General features: G+C 41.8%; 1 protein-coding gene across 6 annotated transcripts in view; it reads left to right on the forward strand.

Moving 5' to 3' along the window:
• Positions 1-27,140, forward strand: part of ACOT7 (acyl-CoA thioesterase 7) — a 245,979-nt gene that overhangs the window by 82,853 nt on the left and 135,986 nt on the right. For all 6 annotated transcript variants that reach the window (XM_073656691.1, XM_073656692.1, XM_073656694.1 and 3 more), the window contains 2 exons: positions 4,599-4,690; positions 18,976-19,090. In XM_073656691.1, coding sequence (XP_073512792.1) covers positions 4,599-4,690; positions 18,976-19,090 — 207 coding nt within the window. The remainder of the gene's footprint in view (positions 1-4,598; positions 4,691-18,975; positions 19,091-27,140) is intronic.

Here is a 27,140-nt window from a genome sequence, read left to right on the forward strand (position 1 = left end):
TGTTCCTATCCCATACTCGATGTAACCACGGTAAGGAAGCAAGTTTATGATAGGCTTTAATTCCTAGATTAATAGATAAGTTAATGAGCTCTTTTTATTATACTGTCAAGGAACATTCCTGCTTAATCTTAATTTATAATAGAATTTTAATTAAACCTTTGGCAAGCAGTGCAGATTTAATGAATGTGCCATCTAACACCCAGGGTACAGTGCCCAGGTTACTAAATTGCTGTAGCTATTTGATGATACCCTAGAGGCTCAGGTTAGTAGTTGGTTTTCTAGAACTGTGCTGAAAAATTACGCATGGCTTGTTCTGTATGTACAGTACGTATGATATTAGAATATGCATAATCTGGCATCCAATTATCCAGCTTATTTAATGATCCAATAATCCGGAATACTAAATAATCTGGGATTAAACTATTTTTTATTAATTTAGGAAACGCGTCCAGCTTTAGATGCCAGTTTTCAGTTTACTTCTAGAATTGGTCTACATAAAATGGTAAATCGCTATGTTAAAATATAACCTTACTAGTAAGGTACTGTGTTATGCCCCACAGCTGCATTCACAATTCTGCAGAATTAAAAGCAGAAAATTTCCAGCATCTTTTACTCACCTAATGTCTCTGCAGAAAGCTTATCCCCTTAAAGGGGTTGTCCACTACTTGGACAACCCCTTCTCATACCCCCTGCTTGGCCCCTATAAAATAATAAAGCCTGTATTCACCTCCAGTGCCGGCGCCGTTCCAGTGGTTTTGGTACTCGCTCTTCTTGGGGCACCCAATCAGCGCTGGCGTCACTGTCTCCGCCTTCAAACGAATTGAACATGGAGAGGAAGTCAGAGATCAGCCGCAGTCCTGACTTCCTCTTCATGTTCAATTTGACAGGATGCCAGCGTTGATTGGGCGCCGGGATCACATGTTACAACAGCACGCGAGTCCTGGGGAGTGCGAGTGCCGACAGCTGGAACGGCGCCGGCATGGGAGGTGAGTGTAAGCTTTTTTATTTTATCGGGGCCAAACAGAGGGTATGAGAAGGGATTGTTCTAGTAGTGGACAACCCCTTTAATTAGCATTCTGGTAAGTATCCCTCTGTACTATACATCTAATGTAGGAGAAATTCACTGTTCCGTGCTTTATAGGGACTTAGCTGAGCTTTTAGAGGTGTGTGATAATAATCTAGTTCACTGTTCCCAATGGCAAAAAGTAAAATTATGAATGCAGCTCTGGAGTATAATACAGGATGTAACTCAGGATCAGTACAGGATCAGTAATGTAATGTATGTACACAGTGACTGCACCAGCAGAATAGTGAGTACAGCTCTGGAGTATAATACAGAATATAACTCAAAATCAGTACAGGATCAGTAATGTACTGTATGTACACAGTGACTCCACCAGCAGAATAGTGAGTGCAGCTCTGGAGTATAATACAGGCTGTAACTCAGGATCAGTACAGGATAAGTAATGTAATGTATGTACACAGTGACTGCACCAGCAGAATAGTGAATGCAGCTCTAGAGTATAATACACGATGTAACTCAGGATCAGTACAGGATAAGTAATGTAATGTATGTACACAGTGACTCCTCCAGCAGAACAGTGAGTGCAGCTCTGGAGTATAATACACGATGTAACTCAGGATCAGTACAGGATAAGTAATGTAATGTATGTACACAGTGACTGCACCAGCAGAATAGTGAATGCAGCTCTAGAGTATAATACACGATGTAACTCAGGATCAGTACAGGATAAGTAATGTAATGTATGTACACAGTGACTCCTCCAGCAGAACAGTGAGTGCAGCTCTGGAGTATAATACACGATGTAACTCAGGATCAGTACAGGATAAGTAATGTAATGTATGTACACAGTGACTGCACCAGCAGAATAGTGAGTGCAGCTCTGGAGTATAATACAGGATGTAACTCAGGATCAGTACAGGATAAGTAATGTAATGTGTGTACACAGTGACTCCACCAGCAGAATAGTGAGTGCAGCTCTGGAGTATAATACAGGCTGTAACCCAGGATCAGTACAGGATAAGTAAGTAATGTATGTACACAGTGACTGCACCAGCAGAATAGTGAGTGCAGCTCTGCAGTATAATACAGGATGTAACTCAGGATCAGTAATGTAATGTATGTACACAGTGACTGCACCAGCAGAATAGTGAGTACAGCTCTGGAGTATAATACAGGATGTAACCCAGGATCAGTACAGGATAAGTAATGTAATGTATGTACACAGTGACTGCACCAGCAGAATAGTGCGTGCAGCTCTGGAGTATTATACAGGATGTAACTCAGGATCAGTACAGGATAAGTAATGTAATGTATGTACACAGTGACTCCACCAGCAGAATAGTGAGTGCAGCTCTGGATTATAATGCAGGATGTAACTCAGGATCAGTACAGGATAAGTAATGTAATGTATGTACACAGTGACTGCACCAGCAGAATAGTGAGTGCAGCTCTGGAGTATAATACAGGATGTAACTCAGGATCAGTACAGGATAAGTAAGTAATGTATGTACACAGTGACTCCATCAGTGTGTGTATGTGTTTATATACATATATTGTATGTATATTATATATAAAGTCATAATCAAAAGTGTTGGCACCCTTGAAATTGTTCCAGAAAATGAAGTATTTCTCTCAGAAAATTAATGCAATGACACATGTTTTGTTATACACTTTCTGAATATTTGAAGAACACAAACAAAAACAGGGGAAAAAAGACAAATTTCACACAAAACCCCAAAATGGGCCAGACAAACTTATTGGCACCTTTCCAGAATTGTGGGTAAACAGCATTATTTCAAGCATGTGATGCTCGTTCAAACTCACCTGTGGCAAGTAACAGGTGTGGGCAATATGAAAATCACAAGTAAAACTAGATAAAAAGGGGAGAAGTTGATTCAATATTTGCATTGTGTGTCTGTGTGTGCCACACTAAGCATGGAGAACAGAAAGAGGAGAAAAGAACTGTCTGAGGACTTGAGAACAAAAATTGTTGAAAAATATCAACAATCTCAAGGTTACAATTCCATCTCCAGAGATATTGATGCTCCTTTGTCCACAGTGCTTAACATAATCAAGAAGTTTACAACCCATTGCACTGTAGCTAATCTCCCTGGACATAGACGGCAGAGAAAAATTGATGAAAGGTTGCAATGCAGGATAATCTGGATGGTGGATAAGCAGCACTAATCAACTTCCAAAGAAATTCATTCTGTCCTGCAGGTTCAGGGTGCATCAGTGTCAGCGCTAGCTATCCATTGAAATTTGAATGAATTGAAACGCAATGGCAGGAGACCCAGGAAGACCCCACTGCTGACACAGAGACGTATAAAGCTAGACCAAAGTTTGCCAAAATGTACGTGAGTAAGCTAAAATCCTTCTGGGAAAGCGTTTTGTGGACAGATGAGACTAAGATAGAGCTTTTGGTAAAGTACATCATTCTACTGTTTTCCAAAAATGGAATGAGGCCTATAAAGAAAAGAGCACAGTACCTACAGTCAAATATAGTGGAGGTTCAAAAATGTTTTGGGGTTGTTTTTCAGCCTCTGGCACTGGGTGCCTTGACTGTGTGCAAGGTATCATGAAATCTGAAGATTATAAATGGATTTTGGGTCACAATGTAGTGCCCAGTGTCAGATACCTGGGGTTACGTAGTAGGACATGGGTCTTCCAGCCGGACAATGACCCCAAACATACTCCAAGAAGCACCCAGAAATGGATGGAAACAAAGCGCTGGGGAGTTCTGAAGTGGCAGCAATGAGTGCGGATGTAAATCCCATTGAACATCTGTGGAGAGATCTTAAAATTGCTGTTGGGAGAAGGTGCCTTCAGGTATGAGAGACCTGGAGCAGTTTGCAAAAGAAGAGTGGTGCAAAACTCCAGTTGAGAGGTGTAAAAAGCTTGTTGATGGTTATAGGAAGTGATTGATTGCAGTTATTTATTCCAAAGGGTGTGCAACCAAATACTATGTTGAGGGTGACAACAATTTTGTCTGAAATTATGTCCAATTTGCCTTTTTTTTCTCTGGATTTTGTGTTGTTACAATACACAAAAAGGAAATAAACACATGTATAACAAAACCTGTGTAATTGCAATAATTTTATGAGAGAAATACTTTATTTTCTGGAACAATTTCAAGGGTGCCAGCACTTTTGGCCATAACTTTATATACTTAATGACTACAGCAGTAAAATAATGAGGGCAGCTCTGGAGCATATTACAGAGTGTAATTAAGAATCTGTATTAAGGTAAGTAATGAAAATAATAATATATTAGTAGGAAGTTTCCCCTACAATTTTCAGAAAGAGGATCTGCAGCAGCTGGGGTGTATATCATAACAATAGTGTCCCTTCTTTAATCAATTGTAAGAATATCAGGAGTCACCTCAGTTATATGATAGGTATAAATATACTCATCCTGTGACCTTTAACTTTTATTGAACTTGTTGGTAGCTTTATCATTACTATCTGATGGGTCTTAATCCCATAGATAGATTTTCTTCCAATTTCATGTATTGTTGATTATGTAATATTCACATTGTCATCTACGATGCTATAAAGTATTTTTTTTTCTGTAGGGGCAAAAAGAATGACCAACAGAGCAACCTTGTGGTATGTCCCACTTTCCTTGACAAATGTGGATAAAATCACTGAAGTTCCTCCAATTCAGGTAATTTTTTTATGTTTTCCTCTTAACATGTTGTGCAACTGTGACCCCCCAACCATGCCCAAACGGTCTGTTCTGAAAAGGAATGGGGGTCATAAGAAAATGACCTACTATTTAGATCGGTTTGTCATGTTTCAGGGGATCTATCAGTAAGATTAACCTCCCACAGCCACCATCAAGCCTTATATAAAGGGCATGCAGATCTTTGAAATGTAAATCCTTTTACGCCTTTTATATCTTCTATCTGTTGCTGAATTCCTGAGCAATTATTTTCATTCATATGTAAATGAGCATTATGTGCTCTGGGTGTGACATGGCACTTCCTGAACCTTTGCCTCCTTAGGTTGTTTCCCCATCTAGCACCAGCCTCTTCAGTGTAATTTATAGCTTACTAGATGTTCGACATCAGTCCCCAGGCAAGGAAATCACACAATGAGCTATCACTTAAGCTGGTGCTGGGCAGGGAAACAAACTCAGAGGCAAAGGCTCAGGAAGTCCTCGATCATGCCCAGAGCACTTAACGCTTTATTTGTGTATGATTTAAAACATCAATTTCCTGGGAATGCAGCAACAGATAGAAGATATAAAGGTTTTGATGGATTTACATTTCAAAGTCCTGCATGCTTATATATGCAGTTGGAGGAGGGGTGACTTTTTTTTGACAAATTCACTTTTAAATGTCTTTTTTTTAATATTGGTAATATTTAATTTCTCTAATCACAATCTGAATTAAAAAAATGTTGGCATCTTGAAATTTTTACACTGGCTGGGGAGGCTGTTCTTGAATCATTATACTTTTTTTCCCCCAAGAAATCAACATGCACACAAGCAGCAATAGCTTGATTCAAACCCCATCATTTGTTTTGAAGCATCTAATAAGTGTGTACTAAATTGATTGTGAAGGGAGTGGCAGCTGTGCCATCATCTATTGTGAACAGTGGATCCTGGGTAATCAGCTGTGTATAAAGATGTTACTTGTCATTATAATCCTGTCTGTGACTGTAATGAGACTTCTGAAAAGTCTTTTGTAAAGAACAGATAGTATGAGTCTAAAATACTCCTAGTGGCCAGTGTTAAAAATGCAAGATTTCTACTAATGTTGGTATTTTAGTTTAAAGGGAACCTGTCAGCGGATGCATGATGTCCGATCCACAGGTAGCATGTATCAGACACTGGCTGTACGATTTCACACTAGTTTCCTGTTCGGCTCGGTAACCGGTTGCTTTTTTTTTTTGCTCTTTATTAAATGCCGCAGTGTTTCAGAGGCGAACAAATCTGGCTGAAAATACACAGTCAGTGTCTGATACATTCTGCCCATGGTTGGGACAGCATTTATCCGCTGTCGGGTTCCCTTTATTGGGGTAAATCAGCATATTCTTCGTAAACGCCGCAGCATGTTGTCCACTGTGGAATCATCACAAATGAAGATAATTCAATCTTTGGACCAGGCTGTCGGTACAGGAAATTGCTGTAAGACTTTGGAAGAAATCCTTTATGTAGCAGCTGCTAAAATGGATCTGTAATTGGCAGATTCATTGTTCCTTATACAGTAAATATTTTAGACGCTAAGGAGCCTCCTGAGATAAAATGAAGGACAATTATGTAACCGATGAAGTACTTACAGCATCTTCTTAACTCCTTCACTATTTTGTGCCTACCAAATATCTGGTTCTGTGAAAAAAAGGTCTTTTTTTTAATTTGCAATTTAATTTCTTACTTGACTACCTACATTTTATTTGTGGTTTGAACATATATTTTGACAATTTCGATTGTTTGATGGTAAATATAATTGAAATATATAGTAAAGGACCAATGCAATCCTCCTCCGAGGATGTGGAGGAGGAGGAGAACACCTTCCTTCCTTCTTTTTCATAAGGATCTTTTTTATTAAGTGAAGACTTACCGATGGGAAAATCTCTTAATATGTAAAATTGTATAGGGATGTGCCCCATGCAAAAAAAAGCCCCTTGAAGGCTTTGATTGAAATGTACAAAGCATACAACTAATTACAATCTCTATTACAGTGGTAAATGTAGGTACTTGATATTAAAAAGGGTTGTCCCCTTTCAGAAAAGTTTTCCTAAAAGTTCCGTTAGTAGTAAGAAAATAAACTGTTCCCAATGTCTGATGCTGTCTGCAGCGCAGTTGACGTGTTAGGACTTTGATACAAGGTGGTTTACACTGGTAATATATCTTTAATAACTTTATCTATGGTCAATGAGAAGATAAATTTACGCAACTGAGGAAGGAAGAGATTAGCCAAGGCAGTGAAAAATAAGGTGTGTTGGTTCTCAGTAGACAGACATTCATTGATTGGATTTGTCACAAAAAAGTGTAGTCATGATTGGGGGAGTTTGATGTAGAAGAACTTGACAGGCTGCACAAAACCCTGACCTTAACACCTATGGGATAAAATAGGGTGGATTTTGTGAGCTCAACCCTCTGCTCCAACATTCGTGTCTGACCTCACAAATGGTCCTTTGGTTGAAGGGGCCAAAATTTCCCACAAACACCGCAATATTCCTGTAGAAAACCTTTCCTAGAAGAGTCACAATGATATAACAAAAAATGCAGGACACAATCACTGCTGGTAGTCAAGGCTCCTTTATTGGCAAGATATACAGACGATGCGTTTCGCTTCTTAATTGGTGTCTTCATCAGGCCAGGAATAAGAGTAGAAGCTGTATTCGCTTCAAAGTGAAGGTCAACTCCATATTCATTCATTTGGATTTAGAATGGGAGGTCATACAAGCTCTTTTATGTGTAAATTGTAGGTGTCCCAATATTTTCTGGCTAAATAGCATGCCAGGAAATAATCATCTGAGGTTAGTTGGTCTTAATTTAGGGGACCATATAGTATAGGTGAAAATTACCCATGGGTGTCATCTTCCACAGGTTTCATGCTACCTTTTCATTGTCATCGAAAAGCTTTTCTGTGCACAAATTCCTGTGGGTTCTCTTAATGTTGTAGTTGGCTCCTGCTCGTGGACTCCAATGGTCACATGTACCAGGATGATTTTTGCTTAGATAATTTTCCCCCAACAAAACTCAAGAAAAATTATCAGCAATGTTTTTGAATTTGTGTGGAAGATGACACCCATGGATACTTTTCACCTACACTATATGGTCCCCTTTATTAAGACCACCCACAAATGACCTCAGATGATGATTTCCTGGCACACTTTTTTTCCAAAAAATATGGGGCACCTACAATTTACACCTAAAGGAGCTTTTATGACCTCCCATTCTAAATCCAAATGCATTAATATGGAGTTGGCCTTCACTTTGAAGCTAAAACACCTTCCACTCTTATTCCTGGCCTGATGAAGACACCAATTTAGTAGCGAAACACATCGCCTGTATATATTAGCAATTAAGGATCCTTAATTTAGGGGACCATATAGTATAGGTGAAAAGTACCCATGGGTGTCATCTTCAAAAACATTGCTGATAATTTTTCTCTTGAGTCTTTTTGGGGGAAAATTATCTAAGCAGAAATCATTCTGGTAGATTTGCCCATTGGAGTCCGCGAGCAGGAGCCAACTACAACATTAAGAGAACCCACAGGAATTTGTGCACAGAAAAGCTTTTCAATGACAATGAAAAGGCAGCATGAAACCCGAGCAAGCCGGAACCGAGGTTTAATTTTGTATTTCAACCGGAAAATGGCCAAATTAATTGCATAATTGAGCGGAGTGGAATGAGCAGGATTGTATTTCTGGGTTAGATGAGAGATTTTAGACTAGAGGGCTTGTTAGATTCTGTGTTTTGAGAGTCATGTATCTCAGTCTGTGTAAGAGGTTTGGAAAGCAAAAAATGTCATTTATGGTCTGCAGAAGGATAATGTGAGTTCAGGGGATAGTACTTACATACATTTATATAATACATAGAAGTATTATTTTTTAGTAGTAGCATATTGTACCAGTTGGTAGCAAAAGTTGCACTAGCATCCTTACCAAATCCGACCCCATACATACAAAGCTTACTACACGACCTTGCCTGAACATAGTGCCTGATGGAGTACCCTCAAACTCCCTTCCAGACAGAGTGCCACCATAAGCCCCCGCTCTTAAAAAGTTAGTGCACTCATATATAATGATGGATGACATCCACATTTACAGTATGTGTAAGAAACTACCTTCTATTTACAGTGAGTGTCCAATGTATAGTGCCCGCAAGAGTGCCCCATGCACAAACCTATCCCATATGCAGTGGCCCAGCCATAGACTGCCCCCATAAACAGAGTATCTCCATATACATAGACGAAGATATTCTATGCTAATATTTTATGCTAAATGTACTATAATTCCTCTTCCTCCTCTCTCCATGAACTTCAATGGGTTGCTGTAATCTGATCCATCAGTAAATTGGCAGTCTGTCTTGTTTTGACCAAGATAGATTTTAGCTGGTTTTCGATTGCAGGCTGAGTTCAAGAGGCAGGGGAAAGACGAAGACATAGCTGAAGGTACAGAAAGAAGCGTATTTGGCTGTACTATTGATTTATGCAAAGTTTGTTGAAATGACTGTGATTGAGATTGACCCCCAACTTTAATAAATTCATAACAATTGCTTATTCTATTTTATTACACTTTTCCCACTTCTCGTGGGAAAATTGATTAAAGAAGCACTCCTCCTCCCATCAAAATTTTTATCCTCTTAATATATTGCGGTCATCATATTATATAACATTGTTCACTTACAATTGCTCATTTTGCCTTTCTACCCAGATAATTCTTCTATTTTCCATTAGGTCTATGAGATCACATGATTAAAAATTGACTACCTGAATCCATCTAAGTTCTATGTAGAAAGAGGAGGTCAATTTTCCCTGTATGAGTCATCAGTAACTGCAAAAGACAATGGTAGGGGAGGAGGAGGGAGGCGCTGAGTCAGCAGTTGAACAGTGGAATGAAACTGCAGGGACAAGAGACTTCCTGTTTCTACACAGAGCCCAGAAAAGAGAAGAATTATCTGTGTAGAAAGGCAAAATAAGCAATTGTAAGTGCACAGTGCTATATAATATGATGACTCCAATATATTAAGAGAATACAAACTTTGATGGGAGGAGTGCTTTTTTAAGTAATAAGAGGATTATGCCATTTCACAATTAGCATACATTTTACTGATGTGTAACTTGTACAATTGAAATATTAGGATCTGTGATCAGGTTATACTTAAAAAAAGGGCACTATGGATGAAAAGCTTGCAGTTTTTGCCCAATGAGCAAGATTAAATGAGTTGTCTGGTCTAAAGCTGCAAGTCTGCAGTCACTTTGTGTAATCTCGCTCGATGCACTTGAATTGAGGTGAGGCCGCGTCCATCTAGTCGGAATGTGGAGGCGATGTGAGGACTTACAAGTCTGCAGTCACACACACTGACTGACTGCAGACTTGTAGCCTTACACCAGACAACCCCTTTGAAATAATGGGGCTTTTATCTGTAATAATAAAACAATCTGCAGCACAGAAGAGGGCTCCTGTCTATGACATTATATCTCTATTGCTTTTAGTTACTGGGATCACCCCGACTTGCTTTATGGCTTATACATTTGAAACAGATTGTTCTGATGAACATTCCAAATCTGCAATGTCCTACAACTTTTTAGATTTATTTTTAGGGACCTGCACTATTTTATCCCAACAACTTGAGACCTCCTTAATAGGGCTGTTCAGGACTTGGATTAGTGGCGGTCCGATACCTGGAACCCCCTCTGTCAGCTGTTTGCAGCTCCTGCGGCGGTTGTATGTAGAAAGTGTTCAGAGTCAGAACAGCACAACTCTGAACACTGTAGTTTCAATGGGAGCTGAGATGCTGTACCCAAGAATGGCCACTGCACAGTGTATGGTGCTGTGCTGTTCTGGCTCTGTACATTGTGCACATATGGCTACCGCGGGAGCTGCAAACAGCTGGTCATGGATATATCTGTTGTTGGACCCCCACCATCCTGATTCTTGATGACTGAAGTCCTGGATAACCTCTTTCAATTTTTCTCCCTAAATACCCATGAAAAATATTTGGCTGTGCTATATCTGGGCAGTGTAAATCACTGTAATATATAGCTTGGACAATGTATGGCACTATTACATGCACTGTAAAATACTTGGTATTTTTTGACACTGTATGGTAGTATTATTTATGCCTTATATGGTACTCTCAGCCCACAAATCTGTGCAGAATTATGAGCTTAATACAGATTTTCTAATTTTTGTTATCATAGATCTTTATCCTTAGCAATGCAAAAAAATAAATCACATGAGTGTAAGGGCAAATTTTGGCCACAAACCGCGGCCCAGTCATTGGATGGCCATTATATTTGTGGCTGTATTACAGACCCAAAATACACCAGCTGTGCTACAATGTGTTAAAGTTCAACTTCCCTATTAAATCTATGCACCATTACACCATGTTAATTTTCATTAAAAAAATATGACAAATAGTTCTGTGAATTTAAAGCCCCAAAATATTTCAGAATTTCAAAACTTTATCATTTTATTATGCAACAACTGGAAGCGTTCCCGTATTCCATGTTCTATAGAAAAGAAATCTCTTCTGTCTAAATGAGATTTTATTGTTGAATGTCAGGACAGGAATAAATCTGGATCAGGAATGTGAACGAGCAACCAAATTCTTCTAGCAGAAATCTGAAATCCATGTCTGTTCTCTAGTCCCAGTCTGATAATTTGTTTTTTTGGCCGGCTAAAATCCATTTTTTTCCATCACAGCATTCACTTGGTAGCTAAGCAGAAAAATACGCTTTAGTGGAAAATCGAATTAAAATTTTCCACTGCTGTAAACACAGGGGGATTGTATATAAGGGCAAATCATCTCACATATGACTCAATTATCACCATGTTTACATCCTGTGATCTCTGTACATTTACATTGCAGTGTTCACTATGGCTAAATATAGGCTCCAGTCCTCTCAGCGGTAGGGTGGCCATAGATTCATTCCAGGTGATCTCCTTCAAGATCATTGAGGAAACTTAGTGAAGCGAACCAAGTTCCCTCCCATTAACTTGCTCTCTCTAAGCTGTCGTCACCTATTTTACAGTGAAACATTGTTATAATGTGTATTATCTAATATTTTAGCAAACCTTTCAAAATAACCAGGGATATTAGCCAAGCCTGGCTCCCATCTGCAGACAGCTGCTTCAGGGTGCATTATGGCTCGCCTGGTAAGGTGGACTTTCTAAGCTGTAGGATGGATGAGCAAAAAGGACTAGAGGCATTTGTCCAGCGCAATGGAAATGCTGAACGGCACCTGGAACCGCGTGGAATAGCAGCGCTGGATAGGAAGATGGCACCTGAGGCATGAAACGACAGTTAAGTATGTCAGTTGGCTCCTTAGTCGTGGAAAGACAAAGCTGGGTATGTGGAATAGTGTAGAAGTGATGGAGATGATGTTCTACTCTCTGACACCTCAAGTGGTTAAATGTATTTTATAGTAATGTATGTTATCTGAAAGTAAAACCCCCTGGAGCTGCAGTTTAGCCTAGACAGGGTTAACTGTAACGGCCAGCCCAGATTGGGGAGGGGAAACTGAGAGTTAGTGTCAAGTTCAGTAAGGAGAAGTGATATCAGTGGTCATAAGTAGTGGGCTGCTAGGGTCAACATGAGCCTGTTACTCAGGGCAGTGGATCGCCATAAAATCCTTCCGTGCGAATCCGTCTGTCGGCCTTGGGACCTCGAGATTGACTTCGGAGCCTTTAGCGCACTACTCCTGCGGTGCTGCATGGGAAGATGGATTGAAATTCTAAGAGGCGGAAGGTATTGGTATCCGGGTGCACTGCTTGTGTTGGAGAAGAATTCCTAGTGATAGAGGAGAAAGCTAGAGTGATGCTCTACCCATACCGAGAACTACGACTGAAGTTATGTCCGGTACATATGGAAAAAACTATACCCTGTTGTGCCCTATCCTACATGCTTCATTGTAATAATCGTAAACTGCTCAGTACAGGTTTGACTGTTTTAATATATTCAGTGTCCCCTGGATTGTGTGCTGCGAAGGTTCTGTAAGATGAAAGCCTAGGGCCAGTGGAGGCCTGCGGGCCGCAAGTGAGTGTGATGCACTCCACATACAGCAGCACACCGGGAGTGGGACACGATTTTCATGTAGGGTGCCAGAGCATGCAGAAGCAGCAGCTCGTCCATGACTACCTCGCTCAGGCACCTTACAATGACACTATGGTCATGGAACAGCTGAGCTGTGTTTGCGATGGGCACTTTGGAATAGCAGAGCCGAGAATGCAGAATGACACTTTGGAACATCAGAGACAAGTATGCAGACAGGCACCTTGGATTAGCAAAGTGTCGTTCTGCATTCTCGACTCTTTTAATCCAAAGTGCATGTCTGCATACTTGTCTCTGCTGTTCCAGCGCAAGGGACGGACACACCAGTGGAGCAATCAGCCACACAAGGGCTAAGAGGTAAGGGGACCCACTTCCATCTCCAAAGAAGCAGGTGGCTTATCCAACAGACCTATAAACTGGTGCAATAAGATGAGTTATATATGGTTCGTGCACATGGGCTCTGTTCTGGCTGCGTCCACCCTTGAGAAGAGCCAATTATATGATGCAGAGAGATGAGTTTTGCAGGAGACTCTCTTTGGGGAAAGAAGAGCTGAGTTTGACACACAGATGGCAGAGTTCAGAAACGTGGTAGAAGTTCAGATGCCGAACTACCCAACAACTCACCTGATCTGGGCTACAAAAAATGTGGTATATGTTACCGTTTTAACCCAACAAGCACTGGAATAGAGGGAGCCAACCACAGGGAAAGGAAGATGCTGAACCCGGCACTGGAGCCGGGACAGCTCCGCAACGGTACCTGCCCCTCATCTGTACAGAGCAGTGTCTGGCTGGTTGAATTATATACTGTTGAGTGGCGCATGACCAGTGCACGAATACATAGCATGTGACTCGCCCAGGGGGATATGGGGGACTCGGTACTCGGGCCTTTACCTTCTTTGTAGGATGTCACGGCAGTCGGCTCCCGGGCCCGTCCTCTGGGGTCACTCTTTAAAAGGGGGTTTTTGTTAACAGTTTGTCTCGTGACGCCACCTGTGGTTCCCGGTAATGAATACCGGTGCTGCTGCAGACCTCCGGGGGTGATGGGATGGCAGCTGGGATGTTTCTGCTTCCCACAGGCGGAGCGGGCCCCCGGGGCAGGGTTGTTGGAAGGGATGCAGGTGAGAGGTGGCCCGGTCGGGTCAGGGGGAATGACGGGCACGCACACAGGGGATTTGCTTCAGTACCTTTACTGGTATAACGGCAGGTAGGGCCCAGGGTACTTAATAGGAAGGGTGCACTTCAGAACTCTCCCCAGTGAGCGGGTTGTAGGCCTCCTGGTCCGTGTCTTCCTCTCTAAGCTTCTGGCCAGCCTGGAACTTGGCCTAGCTTCTATGTTGTTTTGCTCTCTCACCTGTCTACTTGGTAGTAGGACTTTTCTCTGGCAACCACTATCCCTGGACGCTGGGGCCTTCGTGGTTCCTAGTCCTGTAATTGATGGTAGCTTCAGGATGACCAGGGGTCTGGAAGCCTCCTGGTATGCCGGTTGTTCCTACTGGGTGTAGAGAACCCTGTAGGCGCGGACCCGGTGTCCGGCTTGTGTATTGGGGTGAGCTTCAGACGCTCCTCTGCCCCCTTAACTCCTCTCTCCTCTCTCCTTGCCTCGGCCACACTCAGGGCCCTCAGTACAGCAGCAGAAGTACTGCGTCTTCACTGCTCTGTGTCGGCACACCCTCTGACTCACTGACTGACTAACTAACTAACCGACTCCACCCTCCAGTATCTATATCCCTAACAGGGCTCCCTCTGGTGGTCTGAGGTGGAAGGGTGGAGGTGTCTGTTTGTATTGAGGGCCTCTTGTGGAGAAGTCTGTCCATGCACCCTTCTGGGTCCTGTGGTACCTGTGGTAGCAGGGTGCCACACATGCGTCCAGCAAGTGAGTCTGCCTGTGTGTGGCATGTGTCCATGTTTCACGGGGAAGACCTTAGCAATAGCGCTGAGCAGCTGTATCATGGGAGATTTACTTTTGCAGTCGTTCACATCTGAAAAAGTTCACTTTTGTGGATACAAGAAGAAACTTTTTTATTTTAGGAATTGATGGTCTTTCTTTTGCTCAGTGATGTGACATTTCCCTGGAATGCTGGTGTCTTTGTGCAGACAGATGTAGTGCACAGCTGTGATGTCAAGTTTTGTTTTCCTTTGAAATTTTTGCACCTTGTTTTCTGCGTAAAAAATGTGTTTTTTCTTCAATAGAAAAAGTCACAAGGCTGACGATGTGTTATTTGTATTCCTGTTTGGGAAAAATACCAGATGCACAAATGGTTTCCTGAGCGAAGTGTGACGGTACTACAGCTGTGAGTCACCAAGTTGAAGGTTTTTTTTCTTAAACTTCTCGGGAAGAAGACCAACCAACAAGGTTAAAAAATCTGAATTGTAAAATATTCTAGTATTGAGTAAAAGTTCACAATCCTTATCCTTAGTGCACATGTGCAACAATTGCACGATCAGCGAGAAGTCGTTTGTTGTTGATTGAATGGTGACCTAAAATTGTTTGTCAGCTTCATTCCCCTTTGTGGAAATTGGCATCGATTTGTCATGCATTTTTGTTTGCTGCTGACATTTGCTTTTGTGTTCCATTTTTGTTGTTGTTGCTAATATTTTGAGAATGGTAGGTTCTAGAGAGCTGAAACCCAATTTGAAACCTTCGTAAGAGCTTGATCTACTTGCAATGCCAAATTTTGTGCAGATTGGTCCCAACGTTGGGCCGTAAATTAATATTTCCTTTCATATTCAATTTTTTGGTGAATATCTTAAGAACAATAAACCCAAAGTAAAACCTTAAGAAGTTTCTAATTTACCTATGTGATAAATTTGGGGCACGTTGTTTTGGCTATAAGTTAATATTTGTTTTTTTGGGCTCATATCTTGAGAACGTTAGGTCCTAGAGAGCTGTAAGCTGGTCCAATACCTTCAGAAGCGCCTGATTTATCTGTGTGCCAAATTTGATCCAGTTGTTTGGCCGTGTATAAAGAATGGATATTAGACAACAGAAATAAATTATATATATATATATATTATAATATATAAAGCTCATCAAGAGAATGCCAAGAGTGTGCAAAGCAGTCATCAAAGCAAAAGGTGGCTACTTTGAAGAACCTAGAATATAAGACCTATTTTCAGTTGTTTCACACTTTTTTGTTAAGTATATAATTCCACATGTGTTAATTCATAGTTTTGATGCCTTCAGTGTGAATGTACAATTTTCATAGTCATGAAAATACAGAAAAATCTTTAAATGAGAAGGTGTGTCCAAACTTTTGGTCTGTACTGTGTATGTGTGTGTGTGTGTGTGTGTGTGTGTGTGTGTGTGTGTATATATATAGATAGATAGATAGAATATAAACTAAGGAGGCCTTCTAGTTCATTAGGGGTTGTCCTGTGGCTGTGTGATCAGTGCTTATCCAATCCTAGGACCCCCATGGTCAGTAGGATGAATGAGCCTTGGCACTTCCTTCCACTGTTCATCCAGGCACAGTCATCTCAACTTTGTGCTACGGCGCTGACCCCTCAAATCTCTAGAGCAAAGGTGCCAAACTATGTGAATTAATATCAGGTTTAAATGTTCTTCTTCTGACCGGTGATGATAATTACCCTAGGAATAAGCCATCAAAGTGTGATCAGTCTGATCTCCGGTGATCAAATTTAAAATACAATATGTAAACTAGCTAAAGGGTTGGCCCATGTTGTCTGTTCAGGTGGGCATCATTTCCTCAGTCAGCCTGGGGGACGGCCGCTCTTGCTTCATTGACTGTGTAACGGGTCTGGGAGGCGGAACCTCTGAGCTACTATACAAGGGGGCGGTCCTTGTAAGGGAGCGGGTGGCGACCAGGGAAGACGGGCAGGCAGTCACAGCAGGTGACCGGGACAGTCTCTGAGTGAACGGGCTGGAGGTCACGGCAAGTGACCGGGGCAGTCTCTGGATGAACGGGCAGGAGATCACGGCAAGTGACCGGGGCAGTCTCTGGATGAACGGGCAGGAGGTCACGGCAAGTGACCGGGGCAGTCTCTGGATGAACGGGCAGGAGGTCGCGGCAAGTGACCGGGGCAGTCTCTGGGTAAAGGGTTGGTACGACCTGTGGCGGCTGATGGTAGACGTGAGCTCCCAGGTGAGCAGGCGAGAGTCTCTGGATAAACGGGTGGTCACAGCATGTGACGGCGGAGCCTCCAGGAAGACCAACAGACAGGCGGCAGATGAGCGCTCCCAGGTGAGCGGGCATAAGTCACTGGACAGGCGGGTGGTCACAGCACGTGACGGCAGAGCCTCCAGGTAGGCTAGCAGACAGGCAGCAGATGAGCGCTCCCAGGTGAGCGGGCAGGAGTCACTGGACAGGCAGGTGGTCACTGCACGTGACGGCGGAGCCTCCAGGTAGGCTAGCAGGCAGGTAGCAGATGTGCGCTCCCAGGTGAGCGGGCAAGCTGGTCCATAGACAGACTGTCAGGAGTTGGAAGGCAGACCGTCGGACCTCAGGCAAGCAGGCAGGTAGCTGTTGTGCGCTCCCAGGTGAGCGGGCAAGCTGGTCCTTAGACAGACTGACAGGAGTTGTAAGGCAGACCGTCGGACCTCAGGCTAGCAGGCAAGTAGCAGAATATCAGGCAGGAATAAGACAGCAAGCTGGCAGGAATCTGGCAGGTATCTGGCAGGTAACTGGCAACGGGACCTGAGGGCTGAAGCAGAGTAGTGAACAGTGCAACAACATTGCTCGGGCACCTCCATTTTGGAGGAGGTGCCTTATATATGGTGAAGTCCTCCGGCCATTGGCCGGGGACTCCTTAGGACGGCGCGCGCGGCCCCTTTAAGAGGGAGGGAGAGCGCGCGCGCGCGCGCCCTAAGCACAGTGGCCGGGAAGGAGCGCGCGCTGCCAGCAGAGCGGGAGGAGGACGCCGGGCACGGAGCAGAGCGGTGAGGGGAACAGCGTCCCTGCCTAGCAGAGGGCAGGGACGCCGGCGCTACAGACTGTTCTGGCTGGTGGCATTGTTGTGCCTCACCCAAACTGTGCACTCCAGATGCTATATGTTATATGAGGCCATTTTGCGTTTGCAGCATTGGAAGCGAAGCAGGTCGGATCGGGAGCTAGATTTGTGCTCCAGCAATTTTTATTTTTTATTTTTTTTTGCTAGCTTCAGTCTCGTGTTTACAAGATCTATTGGAAAGAGATTTTAAGCACTGCGCATGTTCGGCCACCACTGCTAGACAACAGAAATGTCTGTTCCCTTAAGAATTGAGGTGTGAACAATAAACAATTTTAATAAAATTTACATTGTTAGCAAATTGCAAAAGTGCTTGCTTTTAAAAGTTTTTTGTAGCGATGTCCATCAATGACAATAGGTTGGATTCTGTAAAAGTAACCAAATAAATCACGCTCACCTATTGTCACCCTCCTTGATCCAGCACAGATGACTTTGTGGTTTTCCCGGGCACCATTTTGCCGACCAGCTGCCACTTATTGAGCCAACCAGCCGCGTCACTAGAAGATATTCCGACGAGGCTCTATCACAAGATGCAGCGGTTCTGCCAGGGCAGACCACAGAGCAGCCTACACTGCATCCAGGAGGGTAACTGCAGATGAGCAGGATTGATTTTGTTATTTTTACAGAATCCAATCGCCATGTAATGAACACATATTACTCGGAGAGCCCCTGTATTCATCTAGCTTCTAGGAATGGAAATTCAATATTTCTCCTAATGCAGCTGTCTAAACAGGATTTAAGATTAACAGTGTAAAAAGAAAAAATTCATATACACAATTTCTTTATTTCAATCTTCTTTGTTCATCTCGGCTCTATACTGCAGCTCTGACCCCCACAGAATTAGAACAAAGAAGTTGAATTGGGTAACACCATTTGTGATTATTCTGCTGATCGGTGATGAGCTACCCATGGAACAGGCAATCGAAGTGTGATCAATGGCTTATTCTAAGAGTAGAACATCAATGTACAATCCTGTTATTATTGAATTTCCATTACTAGTGGCCAATTGAATTGAGTTTCTGTAGAATATCCTCCTGGATGCTGGGTCCTCGGACTACTGAATGCTGTTTTTATGGTTTCTGTTGTCATCTTCATTTCAATAACCTTCTCAATCTTCTCACTGATCATCCTTTTTTACTCCTTTCGATAAGCTCTTCTGTTATCTTGTTGTTTTTTTTTTCATATGTCCAAAATAAAAGAAAATTTCTAACTAATTATCTATTCATTGAATGCACTTTAATTCTTTTTTGTAGTATGAAAAGCCAGGGGAAGAAGAGGAAGGAAGGAAAAGATATGAAAATCAGAAGTTAGAGCGTTTGGAAACCAAGCAGAAGAATGGCGAATACATTGTGCCTGTCATTAACCCAGGTAATTTAATAATAAATATATTTTTTTTTAATTTTCTTAAAAAATTGAGTATGGTCTACATCACTGAAGAGCCAAGAGTGGGAAACCACTTGTCTAGATCCGTGTTTCTAAGCCAAGTACTTTCTAGTCAAGCTAATGTCATAAATATATGCCAAAGGCAATGATCATTCACGATGCTGCCTACTAAAAGCACAGAATGGGAATTGTATGAGTACCAAGTCAAGTCCTCTATCCTTTGGAGTACATGTACCACCTAGGCACTAGAAAATGCATTGCCACTGCTTCTAGATGACCCAAACAGCAAAAGTTTGCAAAGGGGTTTGTTAGGAACTTATCGTCCTGCCGAAAACTAGATCTGTAAGTTCCCACGTGATTTAAGTCTACATAATGGTGGCCATATTTTGTTTTTAGAGCACACAACACGTTAGTGTTCATATATTAGAGGGATTGTCCTTCTTTGTATAATGTTTTTATCTAACTTTGTTTTACCATTCTCTAAGCTGATTTTGATTGACTATGAAAAGTGTATGACTCTACAAGGAACCCATTAGCTCCCTACTGAGCTGTCAACAGGCTTCTTTACTGCTGGTAAAGACTGTAAAGGTAGAAGATCTAAATCCATTTATGGATATTGTGATTTCCTGATGACCAAAATACTCCGCCAAGAGTGTTTTTTTTTTTTTACACCTCTAAATGAATGTGCTGCGTCTTTCATCTGCCGTGCACCACCACAAGAAATGTTCTTCCGAAATTTTCGCTTGCCTAATAAATTTATCCTCTGTGCTCCACCATGCCTCCTCCCGGCTAAGCTCCTCCAACGTTTCTAAAATTTGCCAAAAAACGTCTGCCATTTCAAACTGTTTGTGTTCAAGATTTTTAATGTACCATCTTACTTTTCAAACATATGAAAAAAGTCCTGTATGGACAATTCCTTCAAAATATGAAGATGTCTTAGCTGGGGTAGCTCAATACGGGCAAACTAGTATTATGTGGCACTTGTTCAAGTAAGTGGGCAACTGTGACATACGTAGATGTAGCGTCTACCAAAGTGGGAACCATTCTTTGCAGTTGATGAGTCCTAGTGAGCCCACCTGAGAAAGGGTTGTTCTAATAAGATGTCTACAGTGCTGGCCAAAAGTATTGGCACCCCCGCAATTCTGTCAGATAATACTCTGTTTCTTCCTGAAAATGATTGCAATCACAAATTCTTTGGTCTTATTATCTTCATTTAATTTGCTTGCAAGGAAAAAACACAAAAGAGAATGAAGCAAAAATCAAATCATTGATCATTTCACACAAAACTCTAAAAATGGGCCAGACAAAAGTATTGGCACCCTCAGCCTAATACTTGGTTGCTCAACCTTTAGCCAAAATAACAGCGAACAACCGCATCCGGTAACCATCAATGAGTTTCTTGCAATGCTCTGCTGGAATTGTAGACCATTCTTCTTTGGCAAACTGCTCCAGGTCTCTGATATTTGAAGGGTGCCTTCTCCAAACTGCCATTTTGAGATCTCTCCACAGGTGTTCTATGGGATTCAGGTCTGGACTCATTGCTGCCCACCTTAGAAGTCTCCAGTGCTTTGTCTCAAACCATTTTATAGTGCTTTTAGAAGTGTGTTTTGGGTCATTGTCCTGCTGGAAGACCCATGACCTCTGAGGGAGACCCAGCTTTCTCACACTGGGCCCTACATTATGCTGCAAAATTTGTTGGTAGTCTTCAGACTTCATAATGCCATGCACACGGTCAAGCAGTCCAGTGCCAGAGGAAGCAAAGCAACCCCAAAACATCAGGGAACCTCCGCCATGTTTGACTGTAGGGACCGTGTTCTTTTCTTTGAATGCCTCTTTTTTTTTCCTGTACACTCTATGTTGATGCTTTTTGCCAAAAAGCTCTACTTTTGTCTCATCTGACCAGAGAACATTCTTCCAAAACGTTTTAGGCATTCTCAGGTAAGTTTTGGCAAACTCCAGCCTGGCTTTTTTAGGTCTCGGGGTAAGAAGTGGGGTCTTCCTGGGTATCCTACCATACAGTCCCTTTTCATTCAGACGCCGACGGATAGTACGGGTTGACACTGTTGTACCCTCGGACTGCAGGGCAGCTTGAACTTGTTTGGATGTTAGTCGAGGTTCTTTATCCACCATCCGCACAATCTTGCGTTGAAATCTCTCGTCAATTTTTCTTTTCCGTCCTCATCTAGGGAGGTTAGCCACAGTGCCATGGGCTTTAAACTTCTTGATGACACTGCGCACGGAAGACACAGGAACATTCAGGTCTTTGGAGATGGACTTGTAGCCTTGAGATTGCTCATGCTTCCTCACAATTTGGTTTCTCAAGTCCTCAGACAGTTCTTGGTCTTCTTTCTTTTCTCCATGCTCAATGTGGTACACACAAGGACACAGGACAGAGGTTGAGTCAACTTTAATCCATGTTAACTGGCTGCAAGTGTGATTTAGTTATTGCCAACACCTGTTAGGTGCCACAGGTAAGTTACAGGTGCTGTTAATTACACGAATTAGAGAAGCATCACATGATTTTTCAAACAGTGCCAATACTTTTGTCCACCCCCTTTTTTAGGTTTGGTGTGGAATTATATCCAATTTGGCTTTAGGACAATTCTTTTTGTGTTTTTTCATTGAAGACCAATTAAATGAAGATAATAATACCAAAGAATTTGTGATTGCAATCATTTTCAGGAAGAAACTGAGTATTATCTGACAGAATTGCAGGGGTGCCAATACTTTTGGCCAGCACTGTATATATCCAACAAGACAATGGAAAGGGATATCTCGTATGTGATTAACCCTTTTGAAGTGGTATAAGTGTCTCTCAATTATATTTGGCGTCAGTAAGGTATTTTCCCATTAATAACCCAGACATATATTGAATTCCATTGTCCAAGGCAATGATACACCTTGGCTTCTATTAGTACTGATAAGTAATGAATTAATTAGGAGAACTGAGCTTCCCTTGCAGAATAAAATCTGTCTAATGTTGTAGTTTCCAGTTGCGCTGAATGTGTTCTGTAGATTTCTTTTTTTAACTTTCCTGGTTTCTGGCTGAAGGCTGCAAGTCAAAAGATAAGTGTCTGTTCTGCTGCAAGGGACTTGTCAAGTTGTTATGTCTGCAGTCTTGACTGCTGTATAAAAAATGACGAGAAACAAATTGATCTAAGCAGTTTCTTGGCGTTCGAGACAAGCATGACCTTTGTTTTGTAGCTCAAGACCTTCTTGGTTATGTTTGGTCCATATCTAAAGATGCTCTTCTGTCATTCAAATGAAGCCATGTGCATTTCTCTCTTTATCAGAAAAATATAAAAAGCATTGGAAGCAAAATACATTTAAGTTGGAGGAATGGCTTGCAGATGATAACCCTTTCGAATGAAAGATCTCGCTTTTTCCGTAAATAAGCTTTTCCCTACTTGTTAATTTCACTTGGCTTTAAACTTATAGCACTGAACAAAAATCCGGGCCGTTGTACAGAGGTTGCCTTGCAACATTTCACAAGGGACAAGTAAGTAGCTTTGGTCTCCACCCTGACAGGTGTGCTGTCTTACAAAAGCATCACTGTCTCTATTTTTAGATGGCTCATTAATCCAACACTGTAATCCTCCTTCTAACCTTCCACCATTGGGTACAGGTAATGGACATGAAGTCTTTACACTTTTGATGGTGCAAAAGTCAGAAAGTGGTATTCCCATCAATAAAATTCATGGTATATCTACAAGACAGCCTGCTCCTCCTTGCGTATTTATCTCTTCCCGTAACTACTATAGACTTTAACCCCTTCACGACGTATGACATACATTTACGTCATATGTAGTATCCCTGTTAAATCCCACTATCAATTAACATGCGCCGGCAGGGAGCGTATCATTCCATGCTCACATTGGCACGCCCATGACTTGATTGATGGGCGCCAATGGGTCGCCACGATAGTTGGGGGTCTGCTAATGACCCCATGCCTGTCATTACGATCCTCCTGTGCTGATGCACTCCTACAGTGGGGAAAATAAGTATTTGATACGCTGCTGATTTTGCAAGTTTTCCCACCTACAAAGAATGGAGAGGTCTGTCATTTTTATTGCAGGTACACTTCACCTGTGAGAGACAGAATCTAAAAATAAAAGCCAGAAAATCACATTGTATGATTTTTAAGTAATTAATTTGTATTTTATTGCATGTATTAATTGCACCTGTTTGAACTTGTTGCCTGTATAAAAGACACGTGTCCACACACTCAATCAATCACACTCCAACCTCTCCACCATGGCGAAGACCAAAGAGCTGTCTAAGGACACCAGGGACAAAATTGCTTGGTGAGAAGGCAACAACTGTTGACACAATTATTAGAAAAGGGAAGAAACACAAGATGACTGTCAATTTTCCTTGGTCTGGGGCTCCATGCAAGATCTTGTCTTGTGGGGTAAGGATGATTCTGAGAAAGGTCCGGAATCAGCCCAGAACTACACCAAAGGACCTGGTCAATGACCTGAAGATAGCGGAGACCAGTCTCAAACATTACCGTTAGTAACACACTACGCCGTCATGGATTAAAATCCTGCAGGGCACGCAGGGTTCCCCTGCTCAAGCCAACACGTGTCCAGGCCCGTTTGAAGTTAGCCAACGACCATCTGGATAATCCAGACGAGGCATGGGAGAAGGTCTTGTGGTCAGATGAGAGCAAAATAGAACTTTTTGGTATCAACTCCACTCGCCGTGTTTGGAGGAAGAAGGATGAGAACAACCTCAAGAACACCATCCCAACCATTAAGCATGGTGGGGGAAACATCACACTTTGGGGGTGCTTTTCTGCAAGGGGGACATGACGACTGCACCATATTGAAGGGAGAATGGATGGGGTCATGTATCACAAGATTTTGGCCAACAAATTCCATCTCTCAGTTAGATCATTGAAGGTGGGTCGTGGCTGGGTCTTCCAGCATGACAATGACCCGAAACACACAGCCAGGGCAACTAAGGAGTGGCTCCGTAAGAAGCATTTCAAGGTTCTGGATTGGCCTAGCCAGTCTCCAGACCTGAACCCAATAGAAAATCTTTGGAGGGAGCTGAAACTCAGTGTTGCCCAGTGACAGCCCCGAAACCTGAAAGATCTGGAGAAGATCTGTATGGAGGAGTGGGCCAATATCCCTGCTGCAGTGTGTGCAAACCTGGTCAAGAACTACTGGAAACATCTGACCTCTGTAATTGCAAACAAAGGTTTCTGGACCAAATATTAATGTTACACACACGCTGCTAGCTTCAGAGAGGGGCGAGACAGGTTACATGAATTCTTTGGAATCCTGGGGGAACTGTTACTCAGGGCGACCATAGACTATATGCTGCAACTTCTCTCAGGCACACAGGGGTATTGACCCTCAGGTACAGACACGTAGGTTGTTTCACTTGCTGACCAGACACACTTGATAGGAGTCCTCATAAATGATAGAACAGTAGCATTTAATAAGAAGTCGCACAGTCAGTGCAAGTTAAGTCTTATGAGCAACAGGCTCCAGTGGCAAACAGTACAGTTTCCTTAGCAGCACAGCAGATCACAGTCTTCGCAGTAGTACAGGACAGCAAAGTTCTAATGCAAAGGCACAATAATGAACACCGCATTCCTTACAGCACATTGAGATGGAGGAGGGGGGGTTTGCTGAGGGAGATGATCCCGGTGACACAATTTCTTCCAGTCCTTATCTTTCTGCCTGACAATACTCTGCACTGCTAGTTCAGGAACTCTACCTGACCTGTGCTTAGCTTCACTCCTGACTTGAATCCTTTTCACTTGCAGGGGCGCTTCTGTGAGATACCACCACCTTTCTCTTCTGCTCCAGCTAGACAGTAAACAACTTCTCCACAATCCCCCTGGGGCTCTGCTAAAACACTCCCCTTCTCCTGTGCTTGTGTTACTTCTAATAGTTGCTGAATGCTATTAAAGTAACAGCACTACTTCTGCATGTCACATTAAGTTCTGTTTTACTATTGTATCAAATACTTATTTCATGCAATAAAATACAAATTAATTATGTAAAAATCATACAATGTGATTTTCTGAATTTTTTTTAAGATTCTGTCTCACAGAAGTGCGCTTATGACAAAAATTGCAGACCTCTCCAATCTTTGTAGGTGGGAAAACTTGCAAAATCGGCAATGTATCAAATACTTATTTTCCCCACTGTATGTATAGCACATACCTATTTGTATCTTGTATCTCTCAGAAATGTCCAATCTATCAAAATATAAAATAAATTAATCCGATTGGTAAACAGCGTAATGAGAAAAACAATCAAAATGGCAGAATTACGTTATTTTGGCCGCCGCAAAATTGCAATAAAATGCAACAAAAGGCGATCAAAACCTCATATCTACCCCAAAATGGTATCAATAAAAACGTCAGCTCAGGGCCCTCACTCAGCCCCAGATCCTGAAAAATTAAAACGTTACAGGTCTCGGAAAATGGCGACAAAAGCAAAAAAAAAAATTCTTACAAATTTCTGAATTTATTTTCACCACTTCAGTAAAAAATTATACATGTTTGGTATGTGCTTACTCGTACTGACCTGGGGATTCATATTGTCAGGTTAGTTTTACCATATAGTGAACGTGGTAAATAAAAAAATCCAAAAAAACAATTGTGAAATTGCACTTTTGTTTTGCAATTTTGCCACACGTGGAATTTTTTTTTACCATTTTCCAGTACACTATGTGGTAGAATGAGTGGTGTTATTCAAAAGTGCAAAAAATCAAGCCCTCCTATGGCTATAGTGACAGAAAAATAGAAAATGTATGGCTCTGGGAAGAAGGGGAGGAAAAAACGAAAACGGAAAATCACCCAGGGGTGAAGGAGTTAACAGAAAAGGCCCAGCATAAGCGACCACTTCATTTATACTTTAAGAGTCCTAGTGGTGAGACCGGTCTTTGAATGCATTTGTGGTATAGCTTGTGGATATGGAGAATACAAAGCAAAAGGTAAGCACTAAGATCATTTCAAAACTATATAATACTGGTCCCACTGGCCACTGGGGCTATTTAGACTTATATTTCTTGTTGTTTTTTTCAGCAGGCTCTTTAACATTAGAGACAGGATTTCAAGGGCCTTGTAACACAAGGGCCTATATACACAGCTAATAGCACAGGACCCATTAGTCAAAAGGCTCTGCACAATGAGCTTTTCACGTTCTCATTTGATTCTTCAATAGAAAAGATGGGGTCGGATTCTGTTCTTTGTGGCTATGTACATATGTTGTTTCCTGAAACAACAGGAAATTAGAATCCAAAAACGGCCAGTGTGAAAATGGCAAGATTTCTATTTTTAATACAGATTACGATATGGGGGAGTAAAAAATTCCAAAAATTTTAAATACATTGCAGTTACTCCCATAAGGACAAAGAAATAATAAATGAAGGAAACACCTAATCATCATTTAAAAAGGCATAATTACAATGCACCATCAAGTGAAAAAGAGAATGTTGCTATGACGTTATAGAATAAGATAAATACCAATTCCAAGACAGAGTGGGTGAGCGAATTCCCATATGTATCACCAGTGAGTTGACTTTTTCAGGGGGTTTTGCCGATATGTTATGAGTCTTTAAGCTAGGCACACCAATTTAAAGGATAACCTTTTTTTCATCTGAGTATAAACTAGGTGGCTCATTCTTTTTTAAAATATCTGAGTACAGAAAAATTACATGGAGCTGAACCAGTCTGTTCTTGATTACTTAGAAGTGGGAAGGGTCCTGAGGGTTGGGGCTTTTTTTTCTTTAGACGAAACCACTCCATGGCAAAAATCCTTACAGCTCTTGTAGCCATTTTAAACTTCCGTTTTCACTTTTTTTATATCTTTTATCTCTTCATAGTATCTCTGTGCCTTATTTTAGAAAATGTGGATGTTCACAGTTTCAGTAGCTGCGTGAGCTCCAGACAGCAGGCAAGTGCTTTCAGACCAGCTCATTTTGATGACTCTTTAGAACTGTTCTTCACTCAAGTAAAAAAAAACACATCCAAATTAAATGGATTGAAGCAGAAATCTTTCAAAAGCTATTT

This window comes from Phyllobates terribilis, unplaced genomic scaffold (assembly GCF_046119375.1).
Source record: "Phyllobates terribilis strain yellow unplaced genomic scaffold, ASM4611937v1 Scaffold_12__6_contigs__length_324123572, whole genome shotgun sequence".
In the NCBI taxonomy this organism is placed as follows: Eukaryota; Metazoa; Chordata; class Amphibia; order Anura; family Dendrobatidae; genus Phyllobates; species Phyllobates terribilis.